General features: G+C 41.6%; 2 protein-coding genes across 2 annotated transcripts in view; one reads left to right on the top strand and one right to left on the bottom strand.

The window, feature by feature from the left end:
* Positions 1 to 7,017, top strand: part of KPNA1 (karyopherin subunit alpha 1) — a 57,281-nt gene extending 50,264 nt beyond the window's left edge. The window contains exon 14 of the mRNA XM_063353278.1: positions 789 to 7,017. Coding sequence (XP_063209348.1) covers positions 789 to 976 — 188 coding nt within the window. The 3' untranslated portion in view covers positions 977 to 7,017. The remainder of the gene's footprint in view (positions 1 to 788) is intronic.
* A 1,114-nt stretch (positions 7,018 to 8,131) lies between these two features.
* FAM162A (family with sequence similarity 162 member A) lies at positions 8,132 to 17,609 on the bottom strand. Its single transcript, XM_063353462.1, has 5 exons — positions 17,359 to 17,609; positions 16,120 to 16,245; positions 13,608 to 13,716; positions 10,149 to 10,257; positions 8,132 to 8,401 (listed from the first exon to the last, which is right to left on the bottom strand). The coding sequence occupies exons 1-5, from the start codon at positions 17,372 to 17,374 to the stop codon at positions 8,306 to 8,308; spliced, it is 456 nt and encodes a 151-aa protein (XP_063209532.1). The 5' UTR covers positions 17,375 to 17,609; the 3' UTR covers positions 8,132 to 8,305.

Genomic DNA, 17,609 nt, shown 5'->3' with positions numbered 1-17,609 from the left:
TTGTTTTCCTTTGCAGAATTATTTCCTCTAGTCTTCATGCGTAGTAAAAGGAGCAGACAAGAAATTCCCAATATTAGAGTTTTACTAGAGTGACTAAGACTTGGTTTTCATTGTAGCATCGTTCCTAGGCATGAAAATTAGTTTAGCTTGCTGTATTATTTTCATTTGTTTCTGATTACAAGGGGCTGAGTTTGCCCATCTGCTTAATGTCTACCCAAAAATTGGTTGCATGAGTTTAACTGCATTGTATATACACGTGATGCAGATTATGTAATGGAGTCTCCATCGCTGCAGGTTTTGAAGATTTGGCTAGACACAGCTGACCTAATCTGGTGTTGGTAGTAGTGCTGGGCTGGGCTGCAGGTTGGACTAGATAATTACCAGAAGTCTCTTCCAACTTGCAGTTGTGTGATTCTGTAGTCATTGTCCTTGTAAACAAAGCACTGTGAACACACTTTCATGAAATGTGGTCCTAAAAGTCTCTTCTGAAAAAGTCTTTGAGGCCTTGTTCTTTACACATTCAAGCTTGTTTTAATTTTTTGAGCAAAAGGGTAGAGGCAGACAGAAAGTATGAAACACATCACACAGTTATGGGGAGCTCTGTAGTTCAACTTATTTTTCCTTGTTTGTGGAGAGTACAAGCTGGGTAAGGGTCTCCATAGAGGGGGCGGTTCTTTCTGAAGGTGGGATAGAATTGTCATGGAACTCCGTGTTCACAACAGACTTAAATTATCACGGGCACATGCTTTCGCTGAGCTGTAACTTTTATGTACTTCTTTTCTCTGTAGGCCTGGACAAGATTGAATTCCTGCAGAGCCATGAGAATCAAGAGATTTATCAGAAGGCCTTTGATCTGATTGAGCACTACTTTGGAACAGAGGATGAAGACAGCAGCATTGCCCCACAGGTGGATCTCAACCAGCAACAGTACATCTTCCAGCAGTGTGAGGCTCCCATGGAAGGCTTCCAGCTCTGAGGTGCCCCTGTGCTGTGTGCTCCTCTACCTAGCCAATCCTGTTGTCGAGCCACAAGCCACCCGTGGAGTGATTCTCTCAATGTTTTCCATAACCCTGTTTGCGCTCATTCGCTTGCCTTGTGCACATGCTCTTACATACGTCTGGAAAACTTTTGGCTCTCCGTGGCAGGATGCCCTCTCCTTGGCAAGGGGTCGCCAGAATCACCCTTCTCTTCTAGATTCTGAACCTCTCCACTGTCATCTTCGTGGAGTTGAGGCACCTTTCTATACTTTGAGAAATTCCCTGCTCCTATTACAGGAAAATAATCCCTCCTCCGTAGCCCCCACACTCCTGGCATCCAAGATAAGGCTGCTTTTCTCTTGTATTTGCTGCAGTGCGTGCCTGCAGTCCAGGGAGACATTCGGACTTTCCAAGAACGTAGCTGAATTCATTCCCCGTATCATCCCCTGGATGCCTCTTTGGATGGCTATGTGAGATGCGTTAAATTTTCACATGCGATGTATCTACTTTGCTGTATGTGCCAGCTGGGGTTATTGGCATACAGAACATGTTACAAAGAATGGAATAAGTTCTCTATCCCCTGCAACAACAGGCTGCAAAGAACGTGTTTTCTGGTTCTTAAGAATACCGAAGACATCTGGCCCCATCCCTTCTGAACACTGAGCTCCCATGCTGGATTGCAGACCACTGTGGAGATTTGTATACCTTCCCAGTCTTTCCATCCACAAAAAGAGAGCCTGAGAACAGGTCACTCTTACCACCTGCCCAGAAATGACTTTCCAAACCAGTCTCTAGAATGGAGAAACTACCCTCACTTCTGCTTGCCAGCACAGTACGATCCACCCGGGCTTCCTTAAAAATCAAGCCCTTTCTGACTTCATGCTCCAGAGTCTGGTCCTTGGTATTATAGCTATGGCTGAAAAATTCCTGTCTGCCTCTTCACATTTTTACACAGCGTGACTTGAACAGATTTATCTTCTGAAAAATTACCTTCTGAATATGGAAATCTTCATTTCTAAAACTTAGCACAAGGAGCGTTAGATCTCCTTTTCATTTTCACGAGACAAGAGCTTCCTCTCCAGCTCACCTGATAAACGGAGTCCTCCTGGTCAGGCCCCTTATTTAACAACTAAAATGACACTACAGTCAAAGGATAGTAACATTACCCACGGATCCGCCTGACCCTTTCATTTCATTTTTCCCTTTTGCTGTTTACGGGACTTCAGGTGAATTAGCATGGAACGCATGGTTCCTACAGGTGACATCTATAAGACATCGCTGACTGCATGACAGCTGTCATCTGCAGCTGCAGACTGCCCTTCTGCTAGCAGCATGTTCTTGGCTCCGCAACCTGCTTGGATCACAGACGTCTGATGCAAAGGCCAGCCACTCCTCACTGAGTTCAGCTGACATTGACACCAAACCCTTCACACAACTGGGGAGATGCCACCTGATTGAAAGTGGCAGTTCCATTTCTGTAAACGCAATGGATTCTCCAGGCCGTCCGCTCCCCCCTGCATCGGGCTGTGTTCTTTCAAGCCGTTTTGCACGCTTGGAACACACACTTGTCCAGTGTAAACATTTCAAAATTGCCACTGGCAACTGCAGCGTCATGTACCTGCGGTGAATGTTAGTGGCAGAACTGTCTGCAAGATCCTCCTTATGACTCCTCTCAGTGACAAGCCACTGCAAAAACAAAACCAGCCCATTGGATACAGAATAATAAACATATATAAATCACTTGTCAAACTGCTGAAAGAAGCTAGGCAAAGGCCTGAACATCAGCTCTGTGTGACCATTATTTAAATACAGTCTTCAGTTCTGTCTCTGCTTCAGGATGGAGACTCTGACCTGTGTGGCCACTGCAGAGGCCACCTGCTGCCTCCCTAGCTAAGCCAGTTGGCCTCCACCTTCCCTCTCCCAGTTATTTTCTCTAGTGCTGCTTTGTGCTGAAGGAACATTTAGTTTACTGCACTTGATCTGTAAATGGACTTTGATTCTTTGTAATTTTAGGGGGTTAAATTTGGTGGTTAATTTAAAAAAAGAAAAAAACCCCTCAATGTTGCCTTTACATCACATATAAATAACTGTGTTTCTCTTTTCTTGAAGGGTGATAGAAGCACTGATTAGTAGCAAAATCTTGTTTTAGCTTTTGGATTTTTTTGTGCTGGATTTTTTTACGTGTAAATTTCCAATAACATGTCATTTCTATAAGATTTGTTTAAAATCATGTACCTCTTATTGGATGGTATAAAAATGCTACATATTTTGTAAACAAATCTGAGCAAAGTGTGTGTGCATATATTCTGTATATTCATATATGTATATTCTGTGTATATATACACTAGTGTGTATATATACATATATACACACACACGTATATATATACACACATGCGTATGTGTGTATGTATATACATATCTATATAACTATATATCTATATATATATAAGTGTTTTCTCTTCCAGGCTAGTGAAAACAATGTGGTGCATTGGCGTTTCCTTCCCCCACCCCCCAAGAAAATAATGACAATTGCCTCTAAATGAGTGAATTAAAAAATAGTCCATTTAAGCTGAATGGTGTGCCTTCCTCTGTAAGGAGCCTGGCCAGTGTTTGTTACTTTTGCAGTGGATATGTGAATTCAGACCAGATAAGTATAAATCTTTAAACTTGGTATGTTTGTTTGAAGTGACAGGCTTGGTTGACACAGGTAATATTGTTGTCATATATACTTAGACTGTGTAAGGCATTTGACTGGTACTGCATAACATTTTGACTGAAAACTAAAACAATACAAAAATCAACATGGCACACATTAAATGGATTAAAACGTGGCTAACTCACAGGTCTCGATTTAATTTTAAATGGTGCTCAATTGAGTGTATTTCCATCAGGATCTTCCAGCAATCAGTTCTTGGCCTTGCTTTACTTAGCCTTATTGATGGGTTGGTAAGAAACAAAATCTACTTCAAACAAAGGCTGCAAACTCCGTGAGTATGGAAGCGAGATCAGACCTGTGAATTATGAAAGGAACAGCTCACTGATACAGACTGATCAGAATTACTTGGTAAACCAGGGGCAAGTAAACTGTTTGCATTTTAATAGACCCACATGTGTAGTGTTATGTTACCCACCTAATAAATAATATTCAGGCCACAGGTGAAGGACTCCGTTTTGGAGGAAAAGCGCCTCTGAAAGAGTATGAGGATCATTATACGTTATCACTCAAACACTATTTCCTAACACAATTCTGTGGCTAGTTTAATGCTTATAGATACAAAAGGAAATCTTTAGTAGAAATGGGAAATTTATTTTAACTTTGTATTTTACATTGGTGCAACTTTTTTACAGGAACGCTCTCAGTGTTGCTATCAGCAGCTAAAAAGGGTTGCTAAAAATTTGGAACAGCAACAGCTTCTAAAAAGGTGTAAGTTCCATTCAGATGAGAAATGGTTCTCATCTCATGCTTCCATTCAGATGAGAAATTTTTTAGACTGACATGAGAGTAACAAGGGTTATGTGCCCTGCTAGGAATATTGAAACCAGTATTCTTCGCTTTCCTGAAGGACGCACTGCTGCTCAAACAGGAACTTAGAAAATGCTGCTAGTTTCCACTTTTGTGAAGGTGACACTGTTTTAAATGATCTGTTCTTGTTTTGTGTGTAGGTAGGAAACAGCATGGTCTTACGTGTAGGGGACAGGCCAGGAAGCTGTTGAGGTTCTTGGTTTTTTCTCTGTGTGTAGTGCCAGAAGAGTGATCTCACGTATTTTCTTCTGCCCTTATCCTCAACACGAAAGTTAATGCATTTGTTTTTGTCTGCTTGTGGAGATCCAACCTAAGCACCTTCCGAAAGCCCCACAAGCTGGTAAGGTGAAAGGATTGATGAGAACAAGAATCTCTGAGTTGTTCTTGCAGCGTCAGTTAAACTGGGCATTAGAGAAAGGAAAATGCAGGACTACCTGGAATTGTTATCTAGCCATCCTGTCCGCACACCTGTAATGCCTTTGAAGTGTTGTGTATTTGTTGGGGCAGCAAACAGGAGCTATATTTTTTTCTGTTGGTAAACTCCCAGTGGGACGTGGCAGGCAGGATCACTCTTTTGGGTTCAGGAGGATGCAACGGACAATGGAGCAGAAGATTATTGAAAGCTCAGTAACTAAGCCAGGACCGGTGCTTGGGGATCCTGGGAAGACACCATGCACACAAACAATCCTTTGAGGGAACTGCTGCCTAGAGACTTTGGCCAGGTCTTTCATTCCTGTATTAGTTCCTTGATGCCAACCAGCTACTGGTGGTCAAAGTCCCTTCGCTTAGTCTTAAGGGAAGGGAGGAAGGCACCGGCCCTGGAAAACCTATATGTTCTTGAACCTGCATTTATATAACTACCATCATCGAGACTGTTACGATCCAAGTCCCACCACCCAGTCCTAAATGTGACATTGCTTCTGGTGATACACCTCCATGCTTCCCTGAGGATTTCCAGAGCAGCTGTTGTACCTCTGTGCCAGGTTTAAGTAATTCCCGCATCTTCCAGTATGGTTTCTTTGCTTCTGGGATTGGCACAACACATCAGTAGTACCTTCCCATGCCAGTCTTAGCCAGTAGACTTGAAGGTCTTTCTTTAGATGCCCAAGTCTTAGTAGGAAAATTAACAGGAGGTTTTTGTGTACTTCTCTGGCCATGCTCATAGGGCTCCTGCGTGCTCTTCTAAGGTGTCATTCAAGTTGTCAATTCAATCATGGCACTGGGAAATTTCAGTTGCCTTTGAAACAGGTACAGCAATATGGCATATGGTATAGGATTGATAATTTGACTTTTTTGGATAAATGTGAATGGTGTTGCAGACCAAGCCAAAGGGGAGAAAGAAAAGGAAATGCTGTTTAAGGGCTTAGTATGTTCCTCTCCATCGGGCATTGTTAAAAGGCTGTAGGCTAAATCTATGAGCTAATCAGGTGATCCGAGGTCTATTAAGAAGTTCTCCAGTCAGTTAGACTGGCTGCCTAGGCCAGAAATACGTGTTGTTTTTAAGCCGTTTTCTGTGTTTAGAAGTGCTTTCTTGGAAGCCATCACACTAGGAAAGAGGTGATTTCTTTCGTTGCCCCTCTGAGAAAGATACATGTAATTTTTCTAATGCCCAACTGCTTGCAAAGGAAATTTGCAAAGGTTGTGAGCGAGCTGGAGACGGCACAAAGCCCAGTGGCTCAGGCTTTTATTTGCGACTCTAGAGACCATGTGGAAGCTGAAAGAAAAACCAAAGGTGTGCAGTGATGCGCAGGTTTTACAGTAGATACTGAAATGGTGAAGATACCAGAGGTAGAAGGAAAGGCTGTATGACTTCTACATGGACCTTCTGTCAAACCACTGGACCAGGGGTCAGTTTTCGAGTAGACAGCATAAAGCTTATAGAAAGTTAAGTAAAATGAAAAACTAGTGACCACTGCTGCTCTGGGGGGTTGCTTTCTACGTGGTATTTGACATGGTTTTATTTGAAACACTTTACCAGCTGGATGAGTCCAAATAGTTTTATTTCCAAAACTAGGTGAGGTACCCGCCAGTTCTGTTCACAAGAGTGCGCTCGGAGGTGCTTATTGAAAGGGGGATACTTCTCAGAGATGCATGGTTTTAAGCTCTGCCATCATCAAGCATAAATGAAATCACAAGTTTCTCTTCGTGGTAACCTGAACAGGTAAGCAGACTTTCTAGTAACTTACAATCATTTCGATGATGTTAATCCAGGTGATACAATTATTCCTGACTCAAGGACTCCCCTAATAATTGTTCTCTCTTACGCAAAGAGGAACATGTGGAATACTTTAGGCAGGCTGTAACAATAGAGAATACATACAGCACCATACTTCCTGAATGGACCTGAAATAGTCAGTAATAGTGGATGACTGTCCAGCGAAAGTATTTGGAAATCTAATGGGCTGTCCTTTTGTGTCCGTTACCTTTTCTTAAGTGGTAACTGGCTGGATGGCTGGGCCCAGAGAGTGGTGGTGAATGGAGTTAAATCCAGTTAGCGGCCAGTCACAAGTGGTGTTCCCCAGGGCTCAGTACTGGGGCCGGTTCTGTTTAATATCTTTTATCAGCAATCTAGATGAGGGGATTGAGTGCACCCTCAGTAGGTTTGCAGACACCAAGTTAGGTGGGATCGTCAACCTGCTTAAGGGGAGGAAGGCTCTACAGAGGGATCTGGACAAGCTGGATTGATGGGCCGAGGCCAGTGGTATGGGGTTCAAAAAGACCAAGTGCCGGGTCCTGCACTTGGGTCACAACAACCCCTTGCAGCCCTACAGGCTTGGGGAAGAGTGGCTGGAAAGCTGCCTGGCAGAAATGGACCTGGGGGTGCTGGTCAACAGCCGGCTGAACATGAGCCAACAGTGTGCCCAGGCAGCCAAGATGGCCAATAGCATCCTGGCTTGTATCAGCAATAGTGTGGCCAGTAGGACTACGGAAGTGATTGTCCCCCAGTAGTCAGCACTGGTGAGGTCCCACCTGGAGTACTGTGTCCAGTTCTGGTGCCCTCACTACAAGAAAGGCATTGAGGTGTTGGAGTGGGTCCAGAGAAGAGCAAAGCTGGTGAAGGGTCTGGAGCACAAGTCTTATGAGGAACGGCTGAGGGACCTGGGATTGTTCAGCCTGGAGAAAAGGAGGCTGAGGGGAGACCTTATCACTATTACTACCTGAAAGGACGTTGTAGCAAAGTGGGGGGTCATCTTTTCTCCCAAGTAATAGCATGAGAGGAAACAGGCTCTCCCGCCTCCAAACAGACTGGATATCATGAAAAATTTCTTCACAGAAAGGGCTAACAAGTATTGGAACAGGCTGCCCAGGGAAGTGGTTGAGTCACCATCCCTGGAGGTATTTAAAAGATGTGTAGACATGGTGCTTAGGGACATGGTTTAGTGGTGGACTTGGCAGTGTCAGGTTAGTGGTTGGACTTGATTATCTTAAGGATCTTTTTCAACCTAAATGATTCTAAGTAAGAGCACAAGCCTTTGTAAATAAAACTCGTATCATGAACGCAGGTACAGCTCCTGCAGTCTTAGACACTTAGTCTTGCGTATAGCACATGTGGGAAACAACTATTTTTTTTATCCACTTTACTCGCCCTGTTTCACCAATGAACAAGAGAGTTTGGAGGAAAGGGAAGGTTGCTAGGAAAACAAAATAGAGGTTTTAATGATTACAAGATAATGTGTTCATTCTTTCACGAGCATGAGATAGTACAGAACTAACACACAGGAAAGGTGTGACGATGTCATCCTTCCAGTCCTGAAAAAGACTCAGCTTTTCTTCCCCAGTCCTCGGTCTCTTCGATTCCTCCTCTAAGGTTTAGCAGATGTGCTCTGAGTAGCTTCCTCTCTCCACTGAGCTTTCTTCTCCAAGTTTATGCTTGTAAGAGATTCATGCCTTTTCACAGCCTACAACATCATGATAAAGCAAGAGCAGAAAGTTATCACCTAAAGGACTACAGGGATTAAACTTGAATCAGTAGTTTACAAAAATATCTGGCCTATCCTTACCAAGGCACAGTTCTGTCAGCTTTAATGCCAGGAAGAGAGAGGGTTAAAATAAAACATCCAGGTACTATTTTGGCTTAAACTCATTACTTCTCTGGGAATAAATTAAACTCTTTTGTTAAGGCACTAGAAGGTATATTCTGTGCTTCTGGTCAGTGTTTAATACTAATCTCTGGTCTTCAGAAGGCAGAGGTACTGGAAACAAATAAAAAATTAAACATAATAGATTCCAGCTGCTGTGAAAACAAGGGTCCCAAAGCAGCTGTCCTCGTCTTCCCAGTGTTTGCATTCATACTATTCCAACATAAGAGAAGAGCGTTCTGGGAATTGTCAGTGTTTGATCTCTTCTGCTGAAGCCAGGGAAAAACCTTCCCACTGTTTTGTTTCAGAGTTCTGCGTTCTTTTCATTTTGGTAGGGGAATGCTGACAAGTAGGAATGTCTCTTGACACTGCAGTAGTTCACAGTGCTGAGGGGAGATTCTGTTGCTAGTTTTAAGGTTTCTCTAGAACACTTAGTAGCCTATAGAAACAAGATACGAACGTTGTTGTTAGAACTGCTTCAGAGAAAGGCCGCATACAAATAAGGCTCTGCCCCTGTAGATGTTTTAAACTCAGAGTTTTCTGCTTCTAGTCATCCTTAAGAGAATGTAGTGGGCTGCGTTTCTGTTACCACTGTGCTTTTTATCAAAAGCAACATGACAATAAGATGCACAGATTATATTTACTTTCTTTAAGACTAATGCTGCTGAGAGGCTTTAGCTTGGCTTCAGTACACAAAAATTGTTCCTTGCGTCTTCACAGAAATACCACAAAGTTAATAATCCACAAAGTGTGTTAAAAAAACACACATAAAATTAAGGCATGACTAACCTTTGCTGCACTTGGAATCTTAAACTTTACACTTACTCTCTTTACATGATGCAAATTAAATCATTGACCTGCTTCTGACATATGCTGAACTTGGCTATCTTGCCAAATTCTATGCAAGTGAAGGATACTCAGCATCTACAGGACTTGGGAGCTTTTGTATAAAGAAGTTTTCTTATTCAGCGAACAATAATAATTTGAGAAAAGTTGTTCTATCCACACTAAAGGAAGACTATTTTCTAATGCAATTAAAGAGCACAGAATTGTTACTGACCATCTCCTCACTGTTTAAAAAGACTTTTGAGAATTCTCAAGTCTGTTTTGTGGAGAAACATACTCATTTGCTATTTCCATTTTACAGATTGTACGAGTGTTGTAGTGTGTAGAGAGGCATTTGGAACCCATGGCCCAAGAAGCATTTACCTGCCTACTGGATCCACAGAACAGAAGGTGCTCTTTCGAACTCTCTCAGTCCATCAGCAAAATTAAAAAGTTAAAACAGCGCAAGCTAAAATTAAGTATTGCGCTGAGAAAAAAAAGACCTTTTTTTTCCCTTTTAAAGGGAGCATATGCAGTCTAACAGTGACACCACCCGTTTCTGACTTGGGAATTAATTCAATGATGGTCACCTTCTGGGGAACTAGGAGGACTTATTTTTAATTTTTGCTCATAAAATGAAAGAGAAAAACCCCAAAACAAAACAGTACTAACAAATCCGTAGGAGGAACTGAGGAGTTTATGTGAAGATTGATTTGCATTCACCAGCCAAAAATCTGCTTACCTGCTTCCCCTTAATCACCATGACTATGCATCCCAGTATTGTCAAGGCCATCATTACATAGCTGAACTTCACACGCAGTGTGGTCTTTGCTGCTCTGATTGTTTCAATCCTTGAGAAATAATAATAAAAGAACACAGAGTTATTACCAGAGGCACAAATAAATCATTTGGTGAATTTTTTTGATTTCTCCTGGCATGCTGTCTATGTAATCTTGTATAATGCTAACCATACTTGGCTCTTTTCACAAAAAGGTTTTACAAGAACAGGAAAAGCTCATCCCCAGCTACCTTGGGACATTTATGGTCACAAAGGAGTTCCTCTCAAAGTTGGAAACAAACCCAACATTTTTTAAGTTTCAGTTATTTAATTGTTAAGAAACAATACTGCCTTTCTAGACTACTTGACTGCAACGCAAAGGAGGAAGGCTGCAGTATTTAGATATGTACGTTTACTATGGGGAGGACAGGAAAAGGAGAGGGATACTTTTACTGATAGGATGTTTTCCTTAACGTTAGCTCCTTCTGCGCGCACTGCCACCTTCTGGTATCTGCAAAGCCAGTGAGTACCCCATCCATATTAGAACTGTAGCGTATTTCACATTGTAAAACATGCATTTTCCCCTCATAAGCAGAAGCACGGAAAAAAAAACCAACAACATTTGCCAGCAGCAATAAAATATATAATGTTTGACAGTTGGAGTTTCTTGGGCAGAGGGAAGCATTATCACAGCTTAGCAGTTCTTCTGCCTGAACTTCAAAATGGTTCCATTTGTTTTCCAACAAGAAGGCTTCCTCTGCTACAGGACTGGACAGTGCTATAGATTACATGCTGGCTGCTGAATGTAACACTCCTCAGAAATTCTGAATAGGACTTGGTAAAAGACCAGTGGCTACCACTTCCCTCCTGCTAGGGTAGTATTAAGGTAATGTGTTTTCCTAAGAAACTAAGGAGGCACAGAGGATTGTAAGCCTTCCAACATCAGCTTTGGTCAGAGGATTCCTTTAAATCTTTATTTTGTTTGTTTCAGGGGCTTATCTAGCCACACCAGTAGCTGTACCACTCCTTTGGAAAACCTGTTGCCTAGTCTACTGTTTTTTAAAAACCAAAAATCTTCCACAAGAAGAGTATCGCTTACTAAAGCCTTCCAGCTGTACATGTGATGAGGTAAAACAAAAAGTCATTTATTTTAAGTTGGGTTAAACTCTGAAGGTCGTTCTACCCAACTGACATCTCTGTTACAGCAAATTTAAAGTTTGTATTAGACACAACAATCCAAGAAGGGCCAATGAAGCATAATGCTTTTAGACGTACTTTCCACGATAACCAAAGACCTATACCCTATATATTTAACTCTCCTTGCAGAATTCAGAGCAGTTGACTCCCTTCTCAAGGGGATCTGATAGTCTCACTGATTAAATTGGGCATGTTATAAAATTACAGATGACTAAAAAAAAGCATCAACATCACGTGATGAAAGATTAAATGCAACAAACTAGGTAATTATTCCCCAAAACTAACATAGTTAGTGAATTTATGGAACTGGGATATTATCACTGTACACAAACATGAGTGAATATGTAATCTACAACATTTTGACCCTTATACTTGGAGGAAAAAAAGATACCAAAGGATCCCCAATAGTTCAACATGGTAAATCACACAGGACCCGAGAACTGTGAAGAGAGGTTTGTTCTTGTTTTTGCAGAGGAGGGCAAGAGTGATTTGATCACTGTTTCAAAGTATTGATAGAATCCTAGAATGGTTTGGGTCAGAAGGGACCTTAAAGATCATCTAGTTCCAACCCCCCTGCCATGGGCAGGGACACCTCCCACTAGAGTACGAGACTTCTGATCATAGGGAACATGTCCATCTACCATGAAACGAATAGTTAAATTTTGCTTCCAGGTTACTTGTTTTTGCTAATGATCTGCAATGAACAACTTGGGTATAGGCTGCAATTAAGCTGAAATGCACAGAAGTAGGATTTAAAAAATGGATTAGTTAATTTCTGAAGTACCTTGGATATATTAGAACATACAAGAGAAAAAGGTAGTTAACCTGAATGCATTTTGCATTATAAATCAATTCAGTAGCTAAGATTAACATTTGTTTAATAAATGAGTTACTTCTGATCACCAGATCTTGTAAGATTACTGAGTTATATCACAAGCTCTTACAAACCACTCTTAATTCAGCTTAGAGCAGGAAAGCAAGCTTTTGTGCTTTTATAGTTCTCAATTGTCTTTTCAGCTTTAGCTGAACTATTTGCCTAAATAAAAAGAAGAATTCCTGATGCACATGCAAAAACGGTCAGCTTTTGTCAGAAGTTGGTTTGTCCTTTCAATAAACCATTGAAATGACTTCACTCACTCTGCTAGCTCTGTTTTCTTAAAAACACTCATAACAAGTGTTTGGTATGCAAAAATACACGAACTGACATAATTTAGTAAGTTTGAATAATTTACGCCTTTATGTATTTCAAACATAATTTTAAGAAAAATTATTCAATACAAAATTGAAGAATTCATTTTTAACAATATTTATCCACTGTGATACACTTAGAAAACACTTAAGATGCATGGGTGGATTTTCAGTTCCCATACTGCACATCCAAACAAATAGAGTAACTTTAGAGGGCAGCTACATAGTTTGCTTACCCAAGTAGTAGAAGATTTACTGTATATTTTTAATTTAAATACATACCTATATTTAAAAACGTTAAAGGCCTATTTTAAAAGATAACTATACTACCACCAGGAATGTTTTTTAAACTAATAATTTACTGCTGTTGTTATTAAGGTTGATCTTCATTTTAGATAGGCAAACAAGAACATCCAGTTTTGTCTTCTACTTTTCACAAAGAGCAAAGCATTGACATTTAGACTCCACCAGCAACAAGGAAATTTTGAATATATGTATATTTTGTTAGGGAGCCTTTCTGCTGTTTGTTAGTTTAAATTACAAGAGTAAGGAAAGTTGGCCCATGGCCTCCAGACATTCATTAATAAATATTTTAAATGAGTTTCAGTTATTGTATAGCTATATTATGAAAGTTGCACACAATGTGAGACTGACATACAAAGAAGAACACTAGAGAAAGCTCACACTATTTTTTGCAAAAAGCTTTTTTGATTGGGAGACAAGAGTAAAACTTGACTGATTTGTGATGTTTTTCTAATGAAACAACTAATAGATGCTGGTCAGAAAAACCAGCCCTTCAGAAAACCAGCCCCTTTTTTCTGCCCTTCAGAAAAAAATCAAAAGGGATCTATTATCTCAGCAATACAGAATTGCTCAGGTCATCTCATCTACAAAATGATAAAACAAACACAGCAGTGTAAGATTTTTTTTAGCTGCAAAAACCCTTTCCATTTAAGAAAAGTTATTCTGGAGTTGCATTCAAGTAACTTATTCCTGCCTAGACAGTGTCCCCTTTACAGCTTCGAAACTGGCACTTACGAGACAGTCTCTGGTATATCCTCTGGTTTTTTGAAATGGCCTGCCCACAACAAAAATCTTTTCTCCCAGTCTGTAGGCCTGTGTCCAGGCACCCTCAAAGGAGACCGACCTAAAAAAACCCAAACAAACAAACACACAAACAAACAAATAACCCACCAAAAACAACAGAGAAGATTACTGATGACAGCTGTAATGAAACCAGTTAGGGTGAGCAATGCAGAATTTTAAGTACGATTGCTAGAGCTGGTTAGGGAACAAAAAGGGTATCACGGTCAGATTAACAAACCTGTAAATATGGATTAAACCAAGGCCGTGTAAGGAAAGCCAAATCTTGCCCAAGACCTCTATATTTGTAGCTCTAAATTTGCAGAACCTGCTCCAGCATCTAAGCTTCCTAAGGTGCTGTGATATTATAGGTTTTTTACTACATTTAAATTAGTTTAAAAAAATAAATCAAATGGAACTGCTACAGAAAAGCCAATATGCCACACCATTGCATCACAAAATGTTAACTTTTCCAGGGAGCATAAGATTTTATCTTATCTGAAGGTATAAACAAACAGAAGACCGTAGGCAAAGATTAGACACTTAATTTTCAGCTCAGTCTTTCAAACTCAATATAAAAAAAGTATTCTGAATGTAACATGGGAAGGTTTCCATACATAACATACCATTAAAAACTAGCAAAGAAAGTGCAAAGATAGACAGCTTTCCCACTCCCTTTAAAAAAAAAAACAACAAACCAAACCCAAACAACCAAAAAAACCCCACAAAACCCAACAATGGGAGGTATCCTGAATGGCCCTGTGCTGCCTCATGGATTCACAAATTATTTAGGAAGCAGGGTGGATAGAGAGTTTGCTGACAACACTAAGTTATTCAGAGACATAAAGAAGAGGGCTAAGCATGAAGAGCTGTAGGGCTTCAGAATCCTGAGTCAGTGAGATGGCCAGTACATAAACAGGAAGCAATTCCAGTGCACGTGCAGAAGACAGAGTCTAACCTAACTATTATTGCCAAGAAGTAAGTAAAAGGGGTTTCCTGGAGTTTTTGGCAAAATGTTCAGTTAATAGTCAGAAAGGGAAACAGCATTACCATCAATGTTTAGGAACACAACACAAAAGCATTATTATGCCACTGTATAAAACCGTGACTCTGGCATTTTGAAAAGCATGTGAAATACTGCTCCCTCACCTCAGAAACAGTTGCAATAGAATAAGTACAGAGAAAATTGGTATGGATGACCACAGGTATGGAATGGCCGCCATGTAAGAAACCGTATCATAGACTAAGACCTTTGGCCTGGAAAAGTAGTAATCGAAGCTCCCTTCAGCACAACAGAGGCACCAGAATTGTAAGGGACATTGGGAGTGTGGGTTACAATGAACAGGTCCCGTTTTGGAAGGGGTACTGAATAAAGGAACATCAGATAAAAAAATAGCATGCACCAGTTGCAAAAACAAATGCAAGACTGTACTTGTTTTCTCACGGCATGGTTCAGCTGAGGAATTCCTTCCCAGAGGATGCGAATGCTAAAAATACATCCAGCTTCAAGAGACTGGGGAAATTTATGAAAGAAAAATCCAGTGAGGACCATTAAAAGCAAAGATGCCACCTCTGGGGCAGCAGTCTAGGGGAGAAACACTTTCTTTGCCCCAATTCTGTACTCTTCCTTAGATCCTTGCTATTTGTCACCATTCCTATTAGTCCTCACATAAATGTAAGGGACCTCCTTTCCCAGCCACTTCTGGAGACGTGACACTGCTAAAGAGACCTTTGGTCTTACTCAGTACAGCTGCATTATGTTCGTAACACAGAAGTATGCAAAATGCTTCACACCTGTATGCTCCTTGTATCTAGCACCACCAGGCAAAGACAGGAATGTGTTACACAGATGTCGTGGTTTAGGCTGGGCTGGCTAATAAACAACTGACAGATGCTCTCTTTAACCTCTCACCCTTCAGAGAAGGGAGATGCTCTCATTAGACCATCGCAACTGTTCCATATAGAGTGAAAAAATGTTTCATGGCCTCAGCTTTACCTCAACAACTCCAGGGTTAAACATGAACCAAGCCAACTATTCAGACCAACTCTCCGGCAGGACACGTTCAGTTTTGTGAACAGCTGGAGCTGGCTGTGCTATGAAAAACTGCAGAAGTATTTTAGCTTGTATGATATTCCTAAACATTGATAGCTTACACTGGGGTTAAAGAGTTGTTCTACAGCACAGCTGAAGAGCCTCAACATACATCAGATAAGATACTAGTGACCTGCTACAAAGTGAAATTTTTGTTATTGTCACAAAAAAAATATTGACCCCCGGCTTTGTTCAAAATCAAGATCTTATTGTTAGCTTTAATGGTCAGTTTTTCAGTCTAAAGATCAGAATTCTCTCACAAAATCAGGGATATTAGCACCTGTGCCAGCCAAATTCCTGTTCAGATGATTGCAGCCTAGATACCTAAACATTTAATGGCATGAAACTAGCATGATCTTTATCAGAAACTCTTACTTCTTGGCTGAAGCTGACTTTCTTCCTGGGGTTTAATGCAAAGCCGTCTGCTTATCTTCAGATCTACTCCTTTAGTCATCCGCAGAATTGAGGGAATATTTCTTCCCAGCAGTTTAACAGCCCTATCTGGAAGAGAAAGCAGAGGAGCAAAGGGACCAAATCTAACACAGAACACTAGAAAGCGAGAATGTTACCTTTTAAATGGCAGTTGTTTGGTGTTTTTTTTAAAACGCAAGAGAAAAAAAGAAAGAAAAACAATAGGTACAATTCTAATATTATGCAAGAAACACCAGATTCGGGTTGTAACAGAACCTGTCAAAGAAATTAAAGCTTGTCTATAAGCTATGACCTGAGCTTGCCCATTAACCTTATTTAGAAAAATGGGGATGCAAGCTTACAGCCTACAAGCAATTCCTAAAAGCCAATGCACATCACAGTTTCAAGGAACTTATCTATTCCTATGCTTCAGTTATACTTTAGGCAGTGTTATTTCAAGGACCGCACACCAGCATTCTACCAAACTTGTCACATCCCAAAAGGAAGTCCCAGACTTGACAGAGTCAAGAAAAAAGAATCTTGCAGTACAGAGATATACGTTGTATACTTTCTAATACATTACTTTGTAGCGTATTAGAAAAGGATACGGCGCCTTATATATGAAAACATACGTGCAAGAAAGAGCTTCTGATTCATTAATTAATGTAATTAAAAAATTTTGAGGGGGGGAAAAAACAACTTTGAAAGGCAAAGGGCACTTTTAAAAATATAAAATATTTTTTTCTTCTTTATGCTGGCTGAAAACGCCTCCCCTATGAGAAACAGTTGCCCTGTATTTTCTAGGCATAATACATTCCAGCTCTGAGAAAAATAACGATTTATATTTATAAGCGACCTTCACGGCCCACACACCACACCACCCCCCCAGCGAAACCAAACCCTTTTCGAGACATTTAGGGGAAGGGGAAAAAAAAGGCATAAATCTATTCCTTTCACTTTTTTTTTTTTTTTTTTAAGTTTTAAGTGACAGCTCGGAGGTCACCAGCCCTCCAGGGCCCACCGGACTCGGGCGCTCAAGCCTCCCCTCAGCGCTGCCGGGGCCGCCCGGGGGATCCCCCCGGCTCCGCGCTCCCCTTCCACGGGGCCCGCCACCTCCGGAGCGCCGGCGGAAGCCGATGGGTCGATCTATCGATCGATTGACTGATCGATCAGCCTCCCCCCGGCCCCGTAGCAGTCACTCACCGGCGCGGCCCCACATGGCGCGGCCTCCCGCCCCGGCAGCGCTGCCTGGGCCCTCCCCGGCGCCCCTCAATGTCACCGCTGGGCCAGCGCCGCGCCCCGCCCCAGGATTGGAAAGGGGGGGCGGGACGCGCGGGCCGGGACCGCCGCGCTGCCGCCCGGACCCGCCTCTGAAGGGCCGCCGCAGCCCTGCGAGGCCACCAGCGGGACCGCTGCTTGAAGCTGCCCGGCCGGCGGCCGCCCCACGCCTTCAC

Source organism: Chroicocephalus ridibundus, chromosome 1 (assembly GCF_963924245.1).
Source record: "Chroicocephalus ridibundus chromosome 1, bChrRid1.1, whole genome shotgun sequence".
NCBI lineage: Eukaryota > Metazoa > Chordata > Aves > Charadriiformes > Laridae > Chroicocephalus > Chroicocephalus ridibundus.
The sequence above is the reverse complement of the archived record's forward strand: the minus strand, read 5'-3'. Positions and strand labels throughout refer to the sequence as shown.

Bases quoted from the DNA above. Each gene is read 5' to 3' on its own strand.
- FAM162A (XM_063353462.1), bottom strand. The intron at 10,258-13,607 runs GTAAGTGCCAGT...TTATTTCTCAAG, and splicing joins GATATACCAGAGACTGTCTC to GATTGAAACAATCAGAGCAG. The intron at 8,402-10,148 runs GTAAGCAGATTT...ATGATGTTGTAG, and splicing joins TGGTGATTAAGGGGAAGCAG to GCTGTGAAAAGGCATGAATC.